The sequence below is a fragment of the Lampris incognitus genome, chromosome 10 (genome assembly GCF_029633865.1).
Source record: "Lampris incognitus isolate fLamInc1 chromosome 10, fLamInc1.hap2, whole genome shotgun sequence".
Lineage (NCBI taxonomy): Eukaryota > Metazoa > Chordata > Actinopteri > Lampriformes > Lampridae > Lampris > Lampris incognitus.
In genome coordinates, this window is record NC_079220.1 from 23,882,251 (window position 1) to 23,907,722 (window position 25,472).

The 25,472-nt window shown below is 45.4% G+C and overlaps 1 protein-coding gene across 1 annotated transcript in view; it reads left to right on the forward strand.

The window, feature by feature from the left end:
• usp31 (ubiquitin specific peptidase 31) overlaps window positions 1–25,472 on the forward strand; it is a 73,020-nt gene that overhangs the window by 24,187 nt on the left and 23,361 nt on the right. The window contains exons 9-12 of the mRNA XM_056288205.1: window positions 3,466–3,560; window positions 4,632–4,709; window positions 21,779–21,908; window positions 22,384–22,503. Coding sequence (XP_056144180.1) covers window positions 3,466–3,560; window positions 4,632–4,709; window positions 21,779–21,908; window positions 22,384–22,503 — 423 coding nt within the window. The remainder of the gene's footprint in view (window positions 1–3,465; window positions 3,561–4,631; window positions 4,710–21,778; window positions 21,909–22,383; window positions 22,504–25,472) is intronic.

The following is a 25,472-nucleotide window of genomic DNA, read 5'->3' on the forward strand; positions in this document are numbered from 1 at the left end:
AGATGAAGCAGATGTCCAGTCTCTCATGGACCTTATGGAGAATAACTGGCTCAATACTATGTCCCCTGATGAGATTGATTTGGTTAGCCTCTCCACTGGCAACATGGCTCCACCTGATGTGACCATAGATCTCTTGAGAGCTCTTGAGAAAGGAGAAGAGGCCTACCAAGCACTCCAGCAAACAAGGTTAGATGCAGACCCACCACCTGTGAAATTCCACGACAAGATGACCAAGCAAAGTCTGAAAACATTCTCCAATGTCAGCACAAAACAAGCTCATGGAAAGAAAGCACAGGATGTGGTTCTGAAGGCAGATAGAAACCTTTTCAGTCACATGATCCTGGTGGCTGAAAGCAGGAAGGTGAATCTGAAGGATGTCCTTGCCTACCCATTGGGCCCACTACCATGGGCACTGGCAAATGCTGATGGGTCCTTACGAAAAACAAACAAGGCTGCACTTGCCAGAGAGCTTGAAAAGAATGTATCTCCTGCAGAAGACATCCCAATCCCACCTCCTTCCATCATTGATGGGATGAGCCTGGTCCAAAAAATGAATGGCAACAACAAAACCTTTGCACAGGTGGCAGAGTCAGCCTTGACCCAGGTCCTCCATGAGGGAGCACAGAGTGGGAGGATTGATGTTGTTTTTGATGTCTATCACCAGACTTCGATCAAAGATGCTGAACGACTGAACCGGGGTGGAGACATCACTCTCCAGTACAAGAATCTTGCAGGGGGACACCACGTCCAGCAGTGGAGAAAATTTCTGTGCAGTTCCTCCAACAAGACCAGTCTCATCAAGTTTCTGGTGGAAGAGTGGAAACTCCCACGATACAGAGCTATGCTGCATGGCAAGGTGTTGTACATGACCTGTGAGGAAACCTGCTACAAGTTGACAGAAGATGGGTGTGAGGAAGCAGCAGAACTGCACTCCACACATGAAGAAGCTGACACCCGTCTGCTCCTGCATGCATTGCATGCAGCAAATGCGGGCTCAAAGTCAGTTATCATCACAGCTGAGAACACTGATGTCATGGTGCTTTGTCTTGGCTTCCAGAAGGACATCACCTGTCCCATCTACCAGAAGTGTGGGACTCAGAACCGCACACGGTTTGTCGACATCACCAAACTGGCAAGTTCACTTGGAGACAGCATCTGTGACAGCCTAATTGGCTTACATGCCTTCACAGGCTGCGACACTGTCAGTGCATTCGCTGGTCGAGGGAAGCTGAATGCCCTGAAGATAGTGAGAAAGCACACTTCCTGCCAAGAGACTTTTAGTCAACTGGGACAGACATGGAATGTGAGTGATGAGCTGTTCCAGAAAATTGAGCAGTTCACCTGTTGGATGTATGTTGCTAATAGCAGCACTGCTGAGGTGAACAAACTGCGTTACCAGCTCTTCTGCACCAAAAGGGGAGAGGTTGAGTCCAGCCAGCTGCCACCATGTAGAGACTGTCTCTTTATGCATGTTCAACGAGCCAACTATCAGGCAGCAATATGGAAGTGCTGTCTGCAGGCTAACCCTGTGGTGCCAAGCCCTACTGAGTATGGATGGACAGACGATGAAGGCAAGCTGGCCATTTACTGGATGCGCTCCCCACCTGCACCAGATGTGGTCTTGGAAATGCTAACATGCAAGTGTGTACATTCATGCAAAATGCCAAGCTGCATGTGCCTGTCAAATGGACTTCCATGCACAGACATGTGCAGGTTACAGACCTGCAGTAACCAAAAACAGCAGGATGGTCCAGAACTGGACTTTGAACTTGGGGAGTCAGATGATGAGAGAAAGGAGCAGTTTGATGAATGACAGTGTGATGATTCTGATGGTATTACTGTGGTAGTAGTCTATTGATGCACAGGATGTTGATTCTGGACTTGGTTACCCAGAGCTTGATAACAATAATGTAACCATATTCACATATACCCATTACCCTACCCATTACCATTACATATACTCACTAATGATATGGGATTACATGTATCATTGACTAAGTATATGTAAATGTCAGTGTTGTTTAAAGTATTAAAATAGTTCATTACCTCACTATGGTATTCCTTTTTATCATGTATTTTGATTGTGTATTTAAACAAATGTATAGAGACCAGTTTGTGACCTAACTGGCTTTGGTCTAGTTCTCATTTAAGGCTCACAATCACCTCACACAATGAAATAGTATGGGTATATTATACATTTTCTGAATCTTTACAGTCCTGTGAGTATTCCAGTTTTTGTGTTTTGTGTCCCTGATATTCCTAGATGCCACAGGGCTAAAAGAAAGTATATAGTTTAGGCGAAAATTGCAGAAAGATGTGTGTTATTGACAGGTTGAAGAGCTCAAGTGACCTCTATATTTGTGAGAAATATCCACAACAGGGCTTGAATGAAAGCTAAGAAGGTCCCCTTTAAAATGATACCAAAGACAATATTATAGAACATTGAAAAATGTCCTGGCCATGAGGCTAAACCAGGATATGCACCAGCGTCTAAAATGCAATTTAGTTTAGCGGGTGGTTAACTTCATGAGCTGATAACTGTGATACAGCTGCCACTCAGGAATGGTTATCATACCAAAATATCATCTACAGACATGGATCCTTTCAAAAATTATAAGTAAGTTTTGCCACCTTGAGTGTACCGAAATATCGTCTGGCCCATGGACTAAAGGGGGAAAAATCCTCCCACCCCAAAAAAAGACGTAAGCAAATCTGGGTGAGGTAACAGCAGAAAAGTCTCCTCAAAGAGTTTTTTACTTGCTTAATCAAAATAATAAAATAAGAATAAAACATTTTAGACAGCGAAAAAAATGTTCAACATTTTTTTTTTAATCCGATTTTTCTCCGGCAGCAATATGTTTTGTTCCAATATAGACTGTTTTGCATGTTGATTAGACCACATTTACAGAGTTTGCCAAAAGGCTGTGGGATGCCCTCGAAGCGTAATCCGTTCTCATTCAGATCCGATGTCAGTAGCTTAGAGTGTTTAAACCAGCTGCAGTTCTGGACGGGATACATGCAAAGTAAAGTTAACCCCTTAAGTACAAGCTACCACTCTCCGAGGAAAAGCTGTTCCACTACCATTCCCTGTGCTGCGTTGATCTGGCGTTGGGTAGGTCGTTTGTAATATCTGTCAAGTTTGATAGCATCCTCCTGTTACCATGGTAATGATGAAACCCACCGACAAAGCATAATATTGACACTTTCATTGATGTCGAGTTACATTTGGCAAACGTGTGAACGGCCAACTATGAAATAAAATTAAGTCCTTCAATGTCTAAGAAGATAAACCTCACCATATGCTGTGCCATGAGATGGTGCTTGGAACACACTCAATTTTGTGTACTACCTCAAAGGTTTGTTGTTCGTTTTTATGACCCCCACCATGAGAAAATGGCCAGCTATTTGATGGAGGCAATGGTTACAGTGTTTGTGCCTGTAGTAAGTTTGATTGATTGATTGTAGGTGGGACCTTTCAGTCTCCGAGTGGTCGGCGTTGTTGGGATCACCTACCTCCTTCCCCAAGACGAGCAACCGCTATGTCACCCAACTGTAGAAAGGTTAATGTTGCCTCTATTTTCTACTTCTTTATCCTTTGCCCACCAGCACTCTGCCATTCCATTAGCCTTCATTGATTTTTCAAGTCAATTTCACAGTGTTTTCCCTCCCATTGCTAGCTGGTCACACATGTCCTTAATACTCAAGCCACACACACACACACACCCTGTCAGATAACTGCCGTTTCTCTCTCCCATATAGATGATGACATGCCGTAACATGATTTTGAGTGCCTGGTAACTTTGAAATGCCTGTTCAGCAAGTTTCCTTACAGCCCAGTTGCTGATTGTCTTTGTGTCACATTGGAGCATTGGGGAGAAATGTCATAACCTCATTGCTCTAAAAACAAGTATGACTCAGAATGAACTAGTTTTTATCTATCTATCTATCTATCTATCTATCTATCTATCTATCTATCTATCTATCTATCTATCTATCTATCTATCTATCTATCTATCTATCTATCTATCTATCTATCTATCTGTCTATCTGTCTGTTTATCAGTCTGTTTATCAGTCTGTCTGTCTGTCTGTCGTCTTTTAAAAGTTGAATATCAGGCCTGGTGGTTTAGGTATGTGTTTACCATGTTGGCTCAGGTCTGATCACTACATCCAGAGTATGAATCTTGCCATCGGACAGTTGCTGCATGTCTACCCCTACCCTCTTCACCCGGTGTTTCCTGTCTATCACTACTCTCCTGTCATATAAAAGACTAAAAGCCCCCCCCCCAAAAAAAAATCAATGCTCATATGTCATGGAATGCATTTCAAATAATTTGTCAACTGTGCAGCCTGTTCTGTAATATTTTTGAAGGGTTTAACAGTTGAAATATGATGGCTGCCTTCTAACTCCCAAAAATCTGTCAAATCTGGAATGATTTCATGATTTCAGTTATATTGTAAATGACTAATTCACTTTACTGTACTAAAAAGTATTCATCACGTTGATTCTATTTTGCATACAAGCATCGCATCTTTTGCATACAAGCATCACATATAACACATGAACTAACTTGGTTCCTGTAATTGGCCTAATGTAGTCTCCTAACATCTATCTTCTATCTTCATCTGCAGAGCATACAAGTCCTGTGGACAAGGGGGGCCACCACATGTCAAGATAGTGGTTGAGTGGGACAAAGAGACCAAGGATTAGTGAGTGAAAAAGAGCTCTGCTTTCCTGTGTTATGTACATGACTAGTTTATGTTCACATTTAAAGTGGCAAAATTTTTCCACCAGTATTTCTACTTTTTAGGATGATTGATAACTGGTGGGTGGCACAGTGGTGCAGTGGTTAGCGCGGTCACCTCACAGCAAGAAGGTCCTGGGTTCGAGCCCCGGGGTAGTCTGAACCTTGGGGGTCGTCCCGGGTCGTCCTCTGTGTGGAGTTTGCATGTTCGTCTCGTGTCTACGTGGGTTTCCTTGGGGTGCTCCGGTTTCCTCCTACAGTCCAAAGACATGTAGGTCAGGTGAATCGGCCATACTAAATTGTCCTGAGGTATGAATGTGTGTGTGCGGGTGTGTGTATGTTGGCCCTGTGTGATGGCCTGGCGGCCTGTCCAGGGTGTCTCCCCGTCTGCCGCTCAATGACTGCTGGGATAGGCTCCAGCATCCCCATGACCTTGAGAGCAGGATAAGTGGTTCAGATAATGGATGGATGGATGGATGATAACTGGTACTACTACATTTTACCACTAGAAGGTGTGGTTGGCTTTTCATACTTTATAAATGAATTGGTTTGGAAACACCTATGCTCACATGAGACATAGGGTTTTCCACTTGTGCATACAATGTCTAGCTGGGGGAAAATAGTAGCCAGCTGGGGACCCATGGGGGTCATGCTGCTGCTTCACAATATGGAAGGGGGCTGCTAGTGGTCAACAAAGTGAGCTAAAGTTGTCTATCACACATTTTTAAGGCTGTATTCTTTTTTATTTAAAGTAAAGATGGTAACATACTTAAACATTTAGTACACTGCTCTCTGAGTGGCTTTCTGTAGATGAAAGGTCTCTATTACTTTTAATAGGACTAGTAGGGCAAATAGTATAGGCTTATTTTTACATTAGTTAAAATTTGTTTAATAATGAATAAAGTAGGGCTGGACACAAATATTCGGCTCTCCGGATATTCGTTTGTTTAGTAGGCATTCAGTTTTCAATTTTGGAATTCCGATATTCATTTTTTAAAAATTCTTTTTTTTTTGCTAAATGTAGGCTATCAATAAAGGTGAACTGCAAAAACACATTTTGTTGGCACATTCTTGCACTATATTTATACTTTTTATTGCATTGTTAAAATGTGGAAATATAGGGCATCTGGGTAACGTAGTGGTCTACGTGTTGCCTACCAACATTGGGCTCGCTGGTTCGAATCCTCGCATTACCTCCGGCCTGGGTGGGCATCCCTACAGACACTACTGGCCGTGTCTGCGGGTGGGAAGCTGGATGTGGGTATGTGTCCTGGTTGCTGCACTAGCATCTTCTCTGGTCGGCTGGGCGCCTGTTCGGGGGAGAGGGGGAACTGGTGGGAATAGCGTGATCCTCCCACACACTACATCCCCCTGGTAAAACTCCTCACTGTCAGGTGAAAAGAAGCAGCTGGCAACTCCACATGTATTGGAGGAGGTATGTGGTAGTCTGCAGCCCTCCCCAGTTTGGCAGAGGGGGATGGAGCAGTGACTGGGACAGCTCGGAAGAGTAGGTAATTGGCCAGATACAATTGGGGAGAAAGGGGGGGGGGGAGTGGAAATATGTACCGTCTCAGCTTGGGCGCGTGGCATCCGTCTCACTCACAACAGTAATGTCACGCTTCAGTTCACATTGGCCATTAAAGGGAAAACAAAATGCCAGAAGAGCTCAGCTGTGCTGCTGTTATGTCTGAATGAGTCCCAAGTCATACCCCCCGCGCTACCGCCGAAGCTCTGAACATTCGCTGTTGATTACGACCGAAGCTCTGGAGCCCAAAAAATGGCATTGGGGACAGCCTTAGAATAAAGTATCTGTCTGTCTTATCTATCTATCAAGTTGAATGGACATAAATGGACTTAATCAAGCAAAAACAAAAAAATATTAAATAGAATATTGTAATATTTATGGCATTGTTAAGTTACATTTTAAGGTCAGCATTTTTTTTTTTATCATATTAGATGAACTGACCAACAGATTTCCTAAAGAAGGAAGACATTCCTCCGAGTTGGGATTGGTGGTGGAGGATGGTGGCAATGAAGACAGAGAACAGGGTCGGGACAATGACAGCCTTATTTATCTCCAGTGTCGACCTTGAAGGAATCTTGTCTCATCTCCATAATTGCTGAGTACTCTAGCTGACATATTATCATGTAGTAGTCATAGTACTCTGATATATTTGTCAGGGCAGCCTATTTTTTGAGAGAACTAGCCAGAGGGCCTGGCAGTTTAGGGAATCAGAAGTTTCAGTTAAGTCTATGAAGGCCATGTACAATGGTTGATTCTGTTCCTGGGGTTTTTTATGGAGTTGATGAGCAGTAAAAATCATGTCCATGGGAGAAAAAAAAATGTCCATGGTGCCTCTGTTAGGATGAAAACCGCTCTGGGATTCTGAATTCAGAATTTCCTCTGATATTGGGAGGAGTCTGTTGGCCAAGACCCTAGCCAGGGCATACCCTGTGGTTGAAAGTAAGGAAATGTCACGGTAGTTTCCACACTCAGCTTTGTCCCCTTTCTTAAAGATAGAGACAATGAGTGCATCCCTAAGTTGAACAGGGATTTCCTCTTTTTCCCATATTTTAAGTAGCAGGGCATGGATATGTCTGAGGAGTGTAGGTCTACCTGTCCTCGGTACTTCTGTTGATATTCCATCAGGACCAGCAGCCTTGCTGATTGTCATCTTCCTGATGGCATCCTGGATTTCTCTTAGACTAGGTGGTGCCATGTCCTGCTCTTTGGGTTGTTGAGGGAATTGTTGGAGGACATCTATCTCAGGGGTAGAGTCCTAGTTTAAAAGGTCTTGGTAGTGCTCTTTCCACCTCTCTTTGATTGACTCATTGTCTGTTAGCAGTGTGGGCCCATCTTTGGAGCCAAGGGGGGTTAGATGGCGGTGGCTGGGACCCTATATTGCTTTAGTAGCATTGAAGAAACCTCTGGCATCCCCATCGTCTGTAAGGTGCTGGATCTCAAGGGCCTTCTTCGTCCACCACTGGTTCTTCAATTCCCTGACCCGACTTTTAATGGCTGACTTTGCCCTTACATGGGCAGCTCGTTTATTTTGACAGTTGATGTCACTCTGCCAGATGGTAAAGGCGTGCGTCTTGATCTTGGTTAACTATTGGATTCCCAGGTCATTCTCATCAAACCAATCTTGGTGGTCCTTCATCTTATGTCCAAGAATGGTTTTACAGGTACCAGTGATTGCAGCCCTGAGAATATCCCAATGGCTTTTAGTATCATCTGGATACTGCTTGGGCGTTGATGTACTGAGCATGGCCTGGAACTGTTGACGAGAGGAGGTATCAGTAAATCTTTCGAGATTGAAATTTGGGCGGCTTTGCTTTTTCTGTACCCTTCTTTTCTGGTGAAGTTGGATGTACAGGGTGGAGCGGATAAGGCGGTGGTCAGTCCAGCAGTCATCTGCACTGATCATCACTCTGGTATTAAGTACCTCACATCGGTCTCTTTAACGGACAATAATGTAGTCAATGAGGTGCCAGATGTTAGAACGAGGGTGCCCCCAGGTTGTTTTAAATTTGTTCTTCTGGCGGAAAGAGTGTGTTGGTGATGATTAGGCTGTGTTTTGAGCATGTTGTTAACAGCAGGATGCCAATGGAGTTTGTTTCCAACTCCTTCCTTGCCAATTATGCCTCTCTACAAATTGTAATTTCATCCCACTCTGGCACTGAAATCTCCAAGCAGGATTAGCTTATCCTCCTTGGGGACTTTGGTGAGAACATTGTCCAGGTCGACATGGAAGGTCTCCTTTACTTCATCTTGTGAGTCAAGTGTTGGAGTGTATGCACTGATGACAGTGATGCTTTGGTTATTCACAAGTGCTGGTCGTATTGTCATCAGGCATTCATTAATGCCCAGAGGAAGCTTAGCAAGGTGGCAAATACCGCTGTTTTTGATGGCAATGCCCACACCATGGATCCAATAAAAAAAGGGGTGTTGATAGTGCTGGATATTATATGCCACTTGGAAAAACTGCTCACTGTGACAAGCCTATTCAAGATTACGAGTTTAAATTTCAGAAGGTCATATTTTTAGACAAATAACTAGGGCTGTCCTGGATACTTTTTTTTTTTGGGATTTGAATATTTGGCAGCAAATATTTGAAGCTGTTCAAAGCTTCGCTATGATGGGGGGGGGGGGCTATGGTGCCAACAACACTCTACCACTGACCCAAATCAACAATAAAAGCACCTTTCAAACATTCAAATCCATAGGATTTATTGACATAAAGACATATCAACAACCAAGACGCTAAATCAAGACTACCAAAAGGCACAGTCAAAACACAACAGCAGCACAACATTCCAGGCTGAGAGATGGCCAAACCAGCTGTCCCCATGCCAGAAGCTTCTCTTCTGATGCTGACATAGGAGCTCTTAAGTGCTTCATTCCTAGTCCAGGTGCACCTCATGGGGCAGTCAGATGTAGCACACCTGGGCAGAGCAAGGCTATATGTTAAAGGTAAAGCACAGCTAAATGCACAGATCAAAAACACTCAATCCACAAGATTCATAGAAAAGCAACACCTCACTACTTCTTGAGCATGTGGACTAATTCGGATTGCACTCAAGTCTGGCACCTAACAATGTTACTCAGAGGGCCCAGCACTACCCACAAGGGCACTCTTTGTGCCTCAATATGAAGCAAACGATATGCAATTAAGTCACATAACAAATTCGGACTACTGCTGAAAAAAGGCATCAACTTGGGTCACATGTGGAACAAACAAGATCTCATCATGTACACGAAAGGGCCAAACTAAGACACTGCCACTGGATTTAAGAATGAGCAGCAACCCCTGAAGTAGCCAAATGAGTGGGTGCAACTGCCACTAGGTACTTAATGGCTACCACCAGGAGGGGAAAAAGGCCACATGAGGCCACAAAACCAAACATGGCAAAGTTATCACGTTTATCAACACAAAAACAGTAACACAGGTGACCAACGAAAAAGTGGAGTGCAGCAGCCACAAATCAGAAAGGGTCACAACAAGTAGACTAACTACAAAGTTGCTGCCATTCACCAACAGCATCACCCAAAGACCCAACAAAAATGAACTGCCACTACCACAACACAAAAATGGACACCATGTGGTCTTCAACCATATACACAAGTTACTGTGATGGATTTAGGAAACAGCAACACAAACTGACCTGACAAACTGGGAGGACACACCCACCACACTAAGATCTAATGATATGTGGATCACAGTTTGGTGCAATTAAATGCACAACAGCAGTAACATACAAGTGACCACACCAAAAGTGGACTGCAACAACCACAACACAAAATGCTCACATTGTAGTCAACCACTACACACAAATGTTGCCAACTTACACCTAAGCAGCAACCAACAATTGTCTCAGCATATGTGGAGTGCAGTTAACACAACACAAAGGTCACAAACCACAAGTTACTGCACACAAGAGTATTTATCACAGCTACACAATGCAGTGACCAAACAAACATAGCCATTCCCTAAAAAAATCACAACCAAGTTGGTGTGCAAAGTGCAAATAACTGGGGAAACCAGCTGTAGAGAGGCACCCCAAACCCCTACTTGCCTACCGAGATAGCTAACTAACCTAGCTAGTCTTCAGTGGCTTGCCGAGCTCGAGATGACTTTAAACACTGAACTCTGTGCATCACCGAAGACCAGAGATGTAGCCAACAGCAATACACTGAAGTGTGCCCCCACTCAGGATTACCACCAAAGATAAGAAAGGCAAAATAACAACCTCTTTAAACTTGCTCATAACCAAAACTCTTAAGCTACTGAAGCAGTTACCCAGTCAAAAGCACAACTAAACAAACAGCAACAACCATAAAATTATCTAACAAAAGAGATGAGTGTTACAGTCAAAACAAAGGCCACTAGATACACACAAAAACATGCACACATTTACCTTACCTCATGGACATTTGATTCCGGACGTGCCCCCAGTCTGAGACTATAAAAACTAAATTACTCATATGTGTGCTGTTATTAATAAATAATTGACTTATTGGACATATTGCCAAACTAACTGTAAGTCACAGCCTATGATGTTGTATTGGATGTAGGAAGAGAAGAGAGCTAGCATGCCATGTTCACGTGGACACTTGTGGATGAGAGCAGGATGGTAAAATTAGACAACACTGGCAAATTATATCTACAGTGGTAGACGGCATTGCCGTCCAAAATTAAAATAGGTAGGTAGCGGTTTTTGTAATTCTACACAATGTAAAACACAATTTTAATTATGTGTTTTGTGTGTGTGTGTGTGTGTGTGTGTGTGTGTGTGTGTGTGTGTGTGTGTGTGTATTTATTGAATACAATTTTATAATTTCTTTTTTTCTGCAAACATTACAACAACACCATAGCAACCCTCTGTCCTGTACTGTTTTTTGCCTTCCTGTCGGCTCCATTGCACCGTTATTTTTCCCGTGCTGTATTGCCAACTGCGATTTACCGTTTCCCAGAAAAAAATAAAATGGAAAATCAAATGCAGATTATCTGTCAATTACCATGGCACGAATCGAAGCCTTTGAAGCATTTTGAGTCAGCCCTATAAGTTACTTATTCTTGTCTTGAACAAACAACCTGTTGATGTTATTTTGCGAGGGTTTTAGAGAGGTGGATCAGCATTTTTTCCAAAAGAGGAACAGTTTGATCAAGGACAGTCAGTTTGGGACAAACACAGGGCCAAATTAGATTTAATTTTTATCACGGCAAGTTATTGAACAACAGGCCAAACCGACTGTGATGTATGTGCTTTACCTCCTGATGCGGCATGGTTCAGCAGGTAGAGCAGGTCATCTTATAATCGGAAGGTTCCTGGTTTGATCCACGGTGTCGAAGTGTTCTTGAGCAAGACACTGAACCCCTAACTTCTCCTGATGAACAGGTTGGTGCCTTGCATAGCAGCCTCTGCCATCAGTGTATGAATGTGTGTGTGAAAGGGTGAATGTGAGGCATACACTATAACGTGCTTTGAGTGGTCGGTAGACTAGAAAAGCATTAAATGCAGTCCATTTACCATTTGTAAATGACTGACAGAAATTAAAGATAGGATGTGACTTTAATTTGCTGTCTTACACCACTTAAAATAATTTTAAGAGATGTTGGCTGTTTCATAAATGTTGGTTAGGTGAATGCTTGCCTTTTCCCTAGCAACAGCTATCCTGATGGCAAGTGAGGCGTGCTAGAGTTCACCTTCGTTGATAACTTCCTTATTCAGAAATTCCTTTTTTCACTCTTGAGAAGGGTTTGTTCATCACCGTGAATTGAGTCGCATTGAAGCTAGTTATCATCAAAAGTCAGATTGTTGGTTATGAATATATTGCCCAGACTATTATATCTCTTTCAGACCCTACCAATAGAGATTAACCAAAACCAATTCAATGAATGGGACAAAGTGTTATCAAAGTAAACATGGCAAGGTAAAAGACCTAGGGTTCATCTCAAAACTTGGCAGTTGGCCAAAGAAAATGGGGGATGGTGCCTACCTTCTATTAAATATTATTATTTTGCAGCACAGATGAGAGTTATGATATGCTGGTACAACCCATCATGTGATGCTCAATGGAAAAATATTGAAGAGAGGATACCATCCATCCCCATACAGGCAATCTTAGCTGATAACAATCTACAAAGTTATATAAATACTATGGTTAACCCATGGGTGAAATGCACTCTCAAAACATGGAAAACTATTATAGAAGAATACAAACTAGAGGGAGATATTGTAATTCTTAAATGGTCTGCATATGACTCAGATTTTACACCAAATAAGCTAGATACTAGATTTAAGGACTGGGCAGCTGAAGGAATAACAGTTCTATGCAATATAAATGAAAGAAGGAACACTGCTCAGTTTTGAAATGCTTAAAAAGAAACACTTATTTGAAAACCTTTTGTCAGTACCTGCAGATGTGACATCATGTTAATATGAAGATGAAACATGTAACCGAGGAAAGTACTTGTCTGATAGTGTGGCGGACACTAGGGGCTATGCCTCTCACCCAGCAGGACTGTGAGCTGGGGGCGTGGTTTACGTTCCCGGGCTCGCCGGGGCAGGGTTGTTCCTGCCTGAGTTGTTTTTTGGAGTTGAGGAATAAACATCAAACTCGCCTTGGTCTCATGTGTTTTTCCTCATTCCTGCCACATTGGTGACCCCGAATTGAACATGTTTGGAGCAGAAGATGTGTGTGAATCCACTTCGGCCACGCCGCCCCAACTCTCACAGCCGGCTGTTCTCGCCGCGGCTGTGAAGCTCCCAGAGTTCTGGAAGAGCGACCCGGCCTCGTGGTTCCAGCATGTCGAGGCGCTGTTCCACCTGCGTGGAATCTCCGCGGACGACTCCAGATACTATCTGGTCGTCGCTGCGCTGGACCAGCAGTCCACACGCCGGGCCATGCAGCTGTTGCGCGCCCCTCCGCAACACGATAAATACGTCGCCCTCAAACATCTTCTGCTCCGGAGGTACAGCCTATCTGCCGCAGAGAGGGCAGATAGAATCCTTTCCCTATCCGGTTTGGGCGACGGGACGGCTGTGGATCTCATGGACAATAAGGTGGGTTCCTTTTCCCGCACGTTTTCTTGCGCCAGCTCCCGTCTCCTGTGCGCGCGGCTTTGGCTAACTCCCCGTGTCTGGCCGCTGGTGACTGCCGAGGTTTGGCTGAGGAGGCCGATCGGGTCCTGCTGGCTGGTTCTCTGTGCAAAGTGTGGCATCGGAGCCTCTGTAGCCGACGTCGGAGGACGCGGACCCGGCAGTGGTGGCTGGAGTGACTGCCCGGAGACGGCGCGGGAGAGGCCTCTGTTTCTTCCACCAGCGGTTCGGCGGCAAGGCGAGGCGCTGCGTCCCTCCGTGCACGTTTGAGACGGTGGGAAATTCCAAGGCCAGCGCTCAGTAGCAGCTGTGGGCGCTGGCGGACGTAGTGAGCTGCTCTTCATTAAGGACACGATGTCAGGAAGACGGTTTCTGGTGGACTCAGGCTCGCAAAAGAGCCTACTCCCTCCTGCTAAGACACACAGGTCGGCCGAAGGCGGCGGCCCACAGTTAAGTGCAGCTAACGGTTCGTCCATTGCGACGTTTGGCACAAGGTTGGTGACTGTTTGCTTCCACGGGCGCCATTTTGAGTGGGACTTTGTAGTGGCCGCCATTACTGTTCCTATTATCGGCGCAGATTTTCTGTGTGCTAATGGTCTGCTGGTTGATGTTGCAAACCGCCGTTTAATTGATGCTGTGTCTTTCGCCACTGTTCCGTGCGAGACAGGGGGAGCCGGGCCGTTAACACACGCTAACTTTTTAGCATTAGGGGATGTTTTTCAGCGTTTGCTGGCGGATTTTCCATCGGTGACTACACCTGCCTTTTCCACCGCGGTTACTAAACACGGGATAGAACATTTCATTCCCACTCTGGGACCTCACGTTTTTGCGCGCGCGCGGCGCCTCGACGCGGTAAAATTGGCTACAGCCAAGGAGGAGTTCGCCATCATGGAGCGTCTGGGTATAGTGAGGCGTTCCAACAGCCCGTGGGCCTCGCCGCTTCACATGGTGCCCAAGGCGGATGGGTCGTGGCGGCCTTGCGGCGATTTTCGCCGCCTGAACAACGTCACCGCCAATGACCGCTTTCCCATCCCACACATAAAGGACTTTTCCATACGCCTGGCAGGTACCACTATTTTCTCTAAGGTGGACCTGGTGCGCGGCTATCATCAGGTTCCCGTGCGCGCAGAGGACGTGCCCAAGACCGCAGTGATCACCCCGTTTGGGCTTTTTGAGCTCATGCGCATGCCTTTTGGCTTGAAGGGGGCAGCGCAAACCTTTCAGAGGCTGATGGACTCGGTGTTGCGTGACCTTGATTTCGTGTTCGTTTATCTCGACGACATATTAGTGGCCAGTCCGTCAGCTGATGAGCACCTGGCGCACCTGAAACAGGTTTTCCGTCGTCTGGACGAACACGGCCTGATAGTCAACCCGGCCAAGTGTCAGTTTGGACTGCCGGTGATTGACTTCTTGGGTCACCGCATTTCGCCGCAAGGCGCGGTCCCGTTGCCTTCTAAGGTGCAAGCGGTGGCGGAATTTCCCCGCCCGGTCTCTGTTAAGGCATTGCAAGAATTCTTGGGAATGGTGAATTTCTATAACCGTTTCCTCCCTCGCGCTGCCCACCTCCTTCAGCCACTTTACGAAGCCCTGCGGCTTAAGAAGGCTAACGACCCTGTCGACTGAACTCCCGAACAGGTCCAGGCCTTTGACGGAGCTAAGTGCGCCCTGGCTAACGCTGCCCTCCTCGCCCATCCCACACCCACGGCGTCCATAGCTTTAACAACCGATGCGTCTGACATAGCCGTGGGGGCCGTGGTTGAACAGCGTGTGGCGAATGCGTGGCAGCCACTCGCATTTTTTAGCCGCAAACTGCGAGATAGCGAGCGCAAGTACAGCGTTTTTGACCGGGAGTTGCTGGCACTGCACCTTGCAACCCGGCATTTCCGCTTCCTGCTGGAGGGTCGCCCATTCACTGCTTATGTGGATCATAAGCCGCTGACTTTTGCCATGTCCAAGGTGACTGAGCCGTGGTCTGCTCGTCAACAGCGCCACCTAGCGGCGATCTCCGAGTTCACAACGGACATTCAGCATGTGGCCGGGAAGTCCAACCCTGTTGCTGATTGCCTGTCGCGTGTGCTTGTGTGTCCTGTGCACCTCGGTGTGGATTTCTCCGCTATGGCTGCCGACCAGCCCAGTGACCCGGACGTCCTTGCCCTTAGGTCAACGCGTACCGGTCTCAAGCTAGAGGACGCTGTGATGCAGGAAGGCAGTCCGGCCCTCCTCTGCGATGTCTCCACCGGCCGTCCCCGCCCCGTTGTTCCAGTGGCCTGGCGCCGTCGAGTTTTCGATTCGATTCACTCCCTCTCGCACCCTGGAGTTCGGGCATCGGTGAAGTTGGTCGGTTCCAAGTTCGTCTGGCCTGGCCTCCGCAAGGATGTCAAGGGGTGGGCAGCTGCATGTGTAGCGTGCCAGCGCGCTAAGGTCCACCAGCACACTAAATCGCCCCTTTAGCCGTTTCTGATCCCGGCCAGACGTTTCGACCACGTGCATGTGGACCTGGTGGGCCCTCTACCTTCTTCACAGGGTTTTACGCACCTGCTCACAATGGTAGATCGGACCACCAGGTGGCCAGAGGCTGTCCCTCTATCCTCCACAACATCCTCGGATGTTGCACGCGCTTTTCTTTCCTCCTGGGTCGCCCGTTTCGGCACTCCGTCAGATATCACCTCAGACAGGGGCCCCCAGTTCGTGTCAGAGCTCTGGTCGGCACTTGCGCGATCCTTGGGTGTGCAGGTACACCGCACTACTGCGTATCACCCTCAGGCTAACGGGTTGTGTGAACGTTTTCACCGGTCGCTCAAGGCAGCGCTGTGCGCTGCGCTCTCGGATGGTAACTGGGTGGATCGTTTACCTTGGGTTATGCTCGGGTTGCGTTCGGCTCCTAAGGAGGACCTCGACGCGTCACCCGCTGAGCTGGTGCTCGGTCAGCCACTCCGCGTCCCTGGGGAATTTTTGCCTGGGAGTTCCGCTCCTCGACCCCGTCCGGCCGTTTATCCTTTTTTGTCCGACAGCACTCGGGTTCCAGGCCCCGTTCACCACTGTTTTCCACGGTCGTTCGTGCCTGCGGAGCTCATGTCGGCTCGTTTTGTTTTTGTACGGCATGATGCTCACCGCTCACCCCTCCAACCCCCATACGATGGCCCATTTCGGGTTCTTGAGACGGGTCCTAAGGGTTTTGTGCTAGATATGGGTGGGCGTAGGGAGCGTGTCACGCTTGATAGGCTTAAACCGGCGCACAGGGTGGCAGGCGAAGTTGTGTTTCTGGCCCAGGTTCCCCGTCGGGGTCGTCCTCCTTCCAGGACCCCGGCAGTGTCTTCACGGGTTCAGCGTTCTGCTTCTCAGCCGGCTTTGGACTGTGTTTCACCTACTGTTTCGGCTGAGGGACGGCACAGCCGTTATGGCAGGCTGCTTAAGCCTCCAGTGAGACACTAAGTTTCTTTCCAGGAGTCCCTTCTGGGTGTTCGGGGGGGGGGCTGTGTGGCGGACACTAGGGGCTATGCCTCTCACCCAGCAGGACTGTGAGCTGGGGGCGTGGTTACGTTCCCGGGCTCGCCGGGGCAGGATTGTTCCTGCTTGAGTTGGTTTTTGGAGTTGAGGAATAAACATCAAACTCGCCTTGGTCTCATGCGTTTTTCCTCATTCCTGCCACAATAGAACTGTTTAGAAGAGCATATAATTCAGATACTGATAGTAGAATCATTTCATGCATATAGAAAAGTCTGTTAAATCTTAAAACACATTCGACTTTATACATTAAAACAAAATGGGAGAAGGAAGGAGGGACAATTATATCTGAGGAAGAATGGACAACAATATGGAGGTATCAATGGAAGTGTACTAGTTTGCAGAAATGGAGGGAGTTTGGTTTGAAAAAACCTGATAAGGTATTTTATTACACCCTCTCAGAAATCACATTATGATAGTAACCTCCCTGTTTGCTGGATAAACTGTGGAAACCAAAATGCAAACCACTACCATATTTTCTGGGATTGCTCTGTTATCAAAGACTATTGGACAGTGATACACAATGCCCTACAAGACATTTTGAAATGTGAAATACTCCTGGATAGAAAGACCATGTATTTTGGGCATATGCCCCAAGACTGGTTGAAAGGAGATAATGCATATACTGCTGTTGGCTAGTAAAAAGACTCTTACCAGGAAATGGTTATCACAGGAGAGCCCAACTTTAAACACATGGATGGAAATTACAATGAAAATTTATAAAATGGAGAGGATAACAGCACCTGTCAATCATAAATTGGAACTACTACTACTACTTTTGGCTGCTCCCGTTAGGGGTCGCCACAGCGGATCATCCGTTTCCATTTCTTTCTGTCTTCTGCATCTTCTTCTGTCACACCAGCCACCTGCATGTCCTCCCTCACCACGTCCATAAACCTCCTCTTTGGCCTTCCTCTTTTCCTCTTTCCTGGCAGCTCCATATTCAGCATCCTTCTCCCAATATACCCAGCATCTCTGCTCCGCACATACCCAAACCATTTCAATCTCGCCTCTCTTTCTCTTTGTCTCCAAACCAATCCAAGCTGAGTTGTCCCTCTAATATAGTCATTCCTAATCCTGACTATCTTCATCACTCCCAGTGAAAATCTTAGCATTTTTGGCTCTGCCACCTCCAGCTCTGACCCCTGTCTTTTGGTCAGTGCCACCATCTCTAAACCATACAACATAGCTGGTCTCACTACCATCCTGTAAACCTTCCCTTTATCTCTTGCTGGTACCCTTCTGTCACAAATCACTCCTGACACTCTTCTCCACCACTCCACCCTGCCTGCACTCTCTTCTTCACCTCTCTACTGCACTCCCCGTTACTTTGGACGGTTGACCCCAAGTATTTAAATTCATATGCCTTCGTCACCTCCACTCTTTGCATCCTGACCATTCCACTGTCCTCCCTCTCATTCATGCATAGGTATTCCGTCTTACTCCTACCGACTTTCATTCCTCTTCTCTCCGGTGCATACCTCCACCTCTCCAGGCTCTCCTCAACCTGCACCCTACTCTTGCTAAAGATCACAATGTCATCCGCGGACATCATCCATAGAGACTCCTGCCTGATCTTGTCCATCAACCTGTCCATCACCATTGCAAACAAGAAAGGGCTCAGAGCCAATCCTTGATGCAATCCCACCTCCACCTTGAACCCATCTGTCATTCCAACCGCACACCTCACTGTTGTCACACTTCCCTCATACATATCCTGCACCGCTCCTACATACTTCTCTGCAACTCCCGACTTCCTCATACAATACCACACCTCTCTCAGCACCCTGTCGTATGCTTTCTCTAAATCTACAAAGACACAATGCAACTCTTTCTGGCCTTCTCTATACTTCTCAATCAACATTCTCAAAGCAAACATCACATCTGTGGTGCTCTTTCGTGGCATGAAACCATACTGCTGCTCGCTAATTATCACCTCTTCTCTTAACCTAGCTTGTAATACTCTTTCCCAAATCTTCATGCTGTGGCTGATCAACTTTATACCTCTGTAGTTTCTACAGTTCTGCACATCGCCATTGTTCTTGAAAATCGCTACCAGTATGCTTCTTCTCCACTCCTCAGGCATCCTGTCACTTTCCAAGATTGTGTTAAACAATCTAGTTAAAAACCCCACTGCCATCTCTCCTAAACATCTCCATGCCTCCACGGGTATGTCATCTGGACCAACTGCCTTTCCACTCTTCATCCTCTTCATAGCTGCCCTCACTTCCTCCTTGCTAATCCACTGAACTTTCTGATTCACTATCCCTACATCATCCAACCTTCTCTCTCTCTCATTTTCTTCATTCATCAGCCCCTCAAAGTACCCCTTCCACCTTCTCAGCACACTCTCCTCGCTTGTCAGCATATTTCTGCCTCTATCTTTGATCGCCCTAACTTGCTGCACATCCTTCGTGGCTCGGTCCCTCTGTCTAGCCAATCGGTACAAGTCCTTTTCTCCTTCCTTGGTGTCTAACCTGTCATACAATTCACCATATGCCTTTTCCTTTGCCTTTGAAACCTCTCTCTTCACTTTACGCTGCATCTCCTTGTACTCCTGTCTACTTTCTTCATCTCTCTTACTATCCCACTTCTTCTTTGCCAACCTCTTCCTCCGTATACTTTGCTGTACTTCCTCATTCCACCACCAAGTCTCCTTGTCTTCCTTCCTCTGTCCTGATGACACACCAAGTACCTTCCTAGCTGTCTCCCTCACTATTTCTGCAGTGATTGCCCAGCCATCTGGCAACTTTTCACTAACACCCAGTGCCTTTCTTAACTCCTGCCTGAACTCCACACAACAGTCTTCCTTCTTCAACTTCCACCATTTGATCTTCGGCTGTGTCTTCACTCGCTTCCTTTTCTTGGTCTCCAGTCATTCTACAGACCACAATCCAATGCTGCCTAGCTATGTTATCCCCTGTCACCACTTTGCAGTCTCCAATCCCTTTCAGATCGCGCCTTCTACATAAGATATAGCCCACCTGTGTGCACTTTCCTCCACTCTTGTTCGTCACCCTGTGTTCCTCGCTCTTCTTGAAATATGTATTCACCACAGCCATTTCCACCCTTTTCGAAAAATCGACCACCATCTGTCCTTCCACATTTCTCTCCTTGACTCCATACCTTCCCATCACCTCCTCATCACCCCTGTTCCCTTCACCAACATGTCCATTGAAGTCCTCTCCAATCACCACTCTCTCCTCCTCGGGTACACTCTCCACCATGTCGTCCAACTCACTCCAGAGTTTTTCTTTCTCGTCCATCTCATGCCCAACTTGCGGGGCATATGCGCTGATAACATTCAGCAATACACCTTCAATTTCCAGCTTCATACTCATCACTCTGTCTGACACTCTCTTCATCTCCAGCACGCTCTTGACATACTCTTCCTTCAGAATTACCCCTACCCTATTTCTCCTCCCATTTGCACCTTGGTAGAAGAGTTTGAACCCACCTCCGATACTCCTGGCCTTACTCCCCTTCCACCTGGTCTCTTGCACACACAGTATGCCTACCTTTCTTCCTTCCATCATATCAGCCAGCTCTCTCCTTTTACCAGTTATAGTGCCAACATTCAAAGTTCCAACTCTCACCTCCACGCGCCTACCCTTTCTCCTGTCTAGCTGCCTCTGGACATGCCTTCCCCCTCTCCTTCTCCTTTGCCCAACAGTAGCATAGTTTCCACCAGCACCCTGCTGGTTAACAGTACCGGTGGCGGTCGTTGGTAACCCGGGCCTCGACTGATCCGGTGTAGAAATCTTATTTATGATCCGCATATTTGATTTGGCAAAGATTTTATGCCGGATGCCCTTCCTGACGCAACCCTCCCCATTTGTCCGGGCTTGGGACCGGCACTAAGAATGCACTGGCTTGTGCATCCTTAGTGGCTATGTCAATCATAAATTGGAACAATTAAGGTATGTCATGGAATCTCTGTGGATGCATTGTTGCCCCAAAGCAAAACACCAACATATGAAAGTCATTCTGGATGTTTAGCTGTTTGTACCAAGATTATTCATCTAGGGACGTCTCTTTGGTTCCCAGGTTTGAGCTGAGAATGGGTCACTTGCTGACTCCTTCAAGGACTGATGATGTGCTGACGGACTTTACAATCATTAATGACACAAATGCTGCAGAGATGATGCTGTGCTTTTGTTAATTCATTGTTGTTTTAGTTCTTGTTTAAGTTTGTTTTTTTGTTTTGTTTTTTGTTTTTCTCTTTTTCTTCTCTTATTTTCTTTTATTAATTTTTTGTACTTTATCATTTATATTTATGTTCCTTAAAGAAACTCCATGAAAACTAAAAAAAAAAAGTCAGATTGTTTTTACACAGGATAAATATTATTTATAGGTGTTAAATTAAGGTAGATGTTCCATATCTGCTTTTTCGGTGTGAAGGACTATTATTCTTTGTATTGAACGTCTACACTTATGCCTTAGGTCATCCTCTACTCATGTTGAAGAAATGGCTGTGATTGCTTACCTGGAGAATCCCCCACATTTGAACAATATACATTTGTTGGTGTTAGTTTGCGTACAGCATAATAATAAAATAACTCTATTAAAGGCACCTCATTAAGATCATGCATGGCCAACATTCATAAATATTGTCTTTTACAACCTATATTAATGAATATTGTGTATGATATCCATCTAACCAGTCATGCAAGAGAGCATACCAGGATGGAGCAAAATAAATAAATCCTCCAGCTGGTTATAAGCATTAACTTTATTTTTCTTCAGACAATGAAAAATATTAAAAACATATTTAATGATTTATATGTTGACCATTCTTCCATCAAATATTTTTGTTTGGTTCAGATTACAATTACGTGAACAGAAGCTGAAGGGTCACCTGAGCATACCTCAGTCATAACTATACCCAGATAAGTTAGCAACTGACATTTCTCCCGTTGTCCGCAGTCTGTTTGGACACACTGAGGAAGAGTACATCCCTGACGCTGAGAGCGTCTATTTTCATAGAGAGCAACACCACCAGCCTCAAGCCTGCACCCTTGCCCAGTGCTTTCAACTGTACACCAAGGAGGAGCAGGTGACATCATCAACTCACTACCACACACACACACACACACACACACACACACACACACACTTCCCATAGTCTCCATTTTAGAGACTAGTTCATGGAACGTACATTTTCTGTTTGCCCTGCCATAGTGCAGTAATAGCTCAAGTCCTGAAGATGAGTGACTTCAATGGTATAACAATTCCCCGCTGGTTTTTTATTATTCGTATTGCTTTATATCATATAGTCCTTCATTCTCTTTGGTTTTACCATAATATTCTACCCGAAATATTATGTTTGGAGGGAAAAAAATCGAACCTCTGAGCGAGAGTCCATACATATAATCTGTGGTTTCCTCCCCTTAGAGAAGTAGGAGGGGTATGAGGTGTAGAAGAGAGAAAACCAAGGGAAGTCTTAATGTGTGAGGCCCCATTTTTATAAGCAATGCGGAGAGAGCCTGTCCTTGATTGCTGTTGCCTGGGCGTGTGTGTGTCTGTTCCAGCTGGCCCCAGACGATGCCTGGCGCTGTCCCCACTGCAAGCAGCTGCAGCAAGGCCGCATCAAACTCAGCTTGTGGACCCTGCCAGATGTGCTCATCCTGCATCTCAAAAGGTTCAGACAGGTACAGTACCTGAACTCAAGTTTTCATCACTCACTGAGTGCGTTTACATGCAGACTAATAACCAGAGGTGGAAAAAGTACAAAAATATTGTACTCAAGTAAAAGTACCAATACTTTGATGAAATATTACTCAAGTAGAAGTAAAAGTACTCATCTGAAAATGTACTCAAGTAAAAGTAAAAAGTAGTTCATTTGAAATGTACTTTAAGTAAAAGTTACCTTGTTACTTTCTTTGTGTGGGGTGTGAGGGTAGTAAAAATAGGACAAGGTGTCAGAAATCCATAACTATTTTGTTTTTAATTAAAGAACAAGTGTAACAAATGTAAGCGCAATAACAACAACTGAACTTCTTGTTCAGTTTAAGTAGCATCTTAAAGTTAGTTGAGCTCATCCATTTACTGGTACAACATTAAACATGCTTACTCTCACGTTTTCTCTCTCTCACTCTCTCTCTCACACGCACACACTCTCCCTCTCTCTCCCTCTCACCCTCTCTCTCTCTCACACACACAGGTAAAAAGTACAAAGTAATGCCCACATGATGACGCTCATAAGTGTTGCTACAAAGTCAAACTGACACAAAGGAGCAGCAATATTCCATGACATGCTTGTGTGTGTGTGTGTGTGTGTTTGTTAACCGTCAGAGAATGAGAATGTGTTAATGCCATCTCCACAGCTGCAAGAGCACTATAGAGGGCATGTGTGTGTAAGTGCGATAACAACAAAGAATACCTACACAAATGTAAGTGTAATTACAACAACATACATGTCAACACCAACAGCAACAGCTGTCATACTGCAAATCAAGGCCGCTAGTTTTGTGACACCCTGAATCACCTGTAACCTAGTCTACAAACTTCTTGTTCAGTTTAAGCAGATGCTGATTTTCAAAGTTAATTGAGCTCATCCATTTAGTGGTAAAAAACATTAAACAGGCTTGTGCACGCCTACTTTCTCTCTCTGTCTCTCTCTCTCAAGAGAGGTACAAACTACAAAGTAATGTCCACATGATGACGCTCACAAGTGTTACAAAATTAAAGGAACTAACATAAAAGAGCAGCAATATTCCAGAGAGGAATATTGCAAATCAAGGCCACTAGTTTTGTGACACCCTAAATCACCTATAACCTAGTCTACAAACTTCTTGTTCAGTTTAAGCAGCAGCTGATTTTCAAAGTTAGTTGAGCTTATCCTTGCTCGCTTTGCAGTGAACAGTAATCCAGCACAACTGAAAAGCCGCTCGCAGGCAGCTGAAGCAGGCAGGCCAGTGTTGAGTTTCAGAGAGAGTTTTTTTTAAATTTGGAAAGGAGTTTAGCAGATCCATATCGTTTGGGATACAGGCTAGGTACCCTTCCAACTCCCCTGTACCTTCTGGACTTCATTGAGGAGAAGAAATCATCTTCATCTGAGGAATGTTGTCCAACTTTCTCCACTTCCACCTCTGCCATCTGGTCAAGGTGTTGTCTGACATAAGCCAGACCTGTCGAGTGACAAACAACACGTTTCTGACAATTAAGACTTGATTAATTTACCAAGAATGCACCATAATGCCTTATAGCGCTGACCACATTGTATTGAGTATAAAACAAAGTAGATCTCCAATAAACTGTTGAAAAGCAGTTTATTATAAGATGCAATCATACCTGTTTCTATGACATCAGGCCTCTCTGTCCAGGTGGTCTTGAACTTCGGTAGAAGTATTGCTGCCGCAATCAGTTCTGGGTCCATCATCATCTCACCAAAACGCTTTTGGACACCATCCTGAATGGCTTTGATGAGTGGTAGACACATCTTGGATGAGGTCTCCTGCCTTTTGAGTTTTGCTTGTAGCTGACATATCACTGGAAGAAGCCACCCTAAGTGTGTGTTGGTCTCTGACTGAAGTATGTTCAAGGCCTTTACCAGAGGTTTCATCACCGAGCAGTAATCAGTCAGGAAAGCAATTTCTGCTCGAGTCAGCCTGGCATAAATAGAATACAAACAATTGTTAGGAAATCAAGCAGGAAAAGTTAAGTTTCAAGTATGTAAACACACATTCACACTTTCATACTGTTGAAATGCAAATTAAAACTTACATTTTCAATTTGAATTCTTCACAAATATTCCTGATTGCCTCCTCCCCTTTCTCTTGTATGATCCGTATGATTCTCTCGACAGCCATGAATGTTGAATTCCACCGCGTTTGATTTGGTCGGATGAGCTGGAGTCGGCAATGATCTTCCACAACTTCTGCTGCCATGTATGAACGACCCGTATTGTTCCACATGGCTTGACATTTCCCAAAGGCTGCACGTGATAGTCTCTTGTATGTGTCCAACTTCTTTTCTGCTATCTCAGCATCTGTTGTGGCAACTAAGTTGAGAAGATGGCATGCACACCTTTGGTGTGTAGGAAGTTGGTACTCCAGGCCATTATCTTGCTCCAGGTGCTGAATGTGTCCAGGTAGTTGGCTGTGGGCTCATCATCAATTGAATCTCTTTCTGACTCAGCATCTGATTCTGCATCCTCAGACTGGCTCTGTTCTCCGAAGACACTAAAAGCTTTAACGAAGTTTGAGCCACTATCTGTTGTGGTTCTCACCACTTTGCCCCTAATTCTATACTGACAGTGTATGTCGTCAAGTGCCCCTGCAAGGACATCAAAGGTGTGGGACCCTCTTAACCTCTTACATGCAAGCGCAGCTGATCTCCTCTCAAAGGTTTCTTCATCCACCCAGTGACCCGTCACCCCAATAAAACTTTGCTGGTGTGCAGTCCAACAATCTGTAGTGGTGGCAACGTAGCTCACTTTACTGAGATGGGACATGACATTCTTCTTCATCTGAATGGCAGATGCCTCTAATCTTGTCCGGACAGTGGGCCTGGAAATGACCTTGCATTGTGGATTTAGCGTTGTCAAAAGTTCTTTGAACGCAGGTTGTTCAACCAAACTAAATGTATGAAGGCCCTCACATATTAGCCTAATGATGAT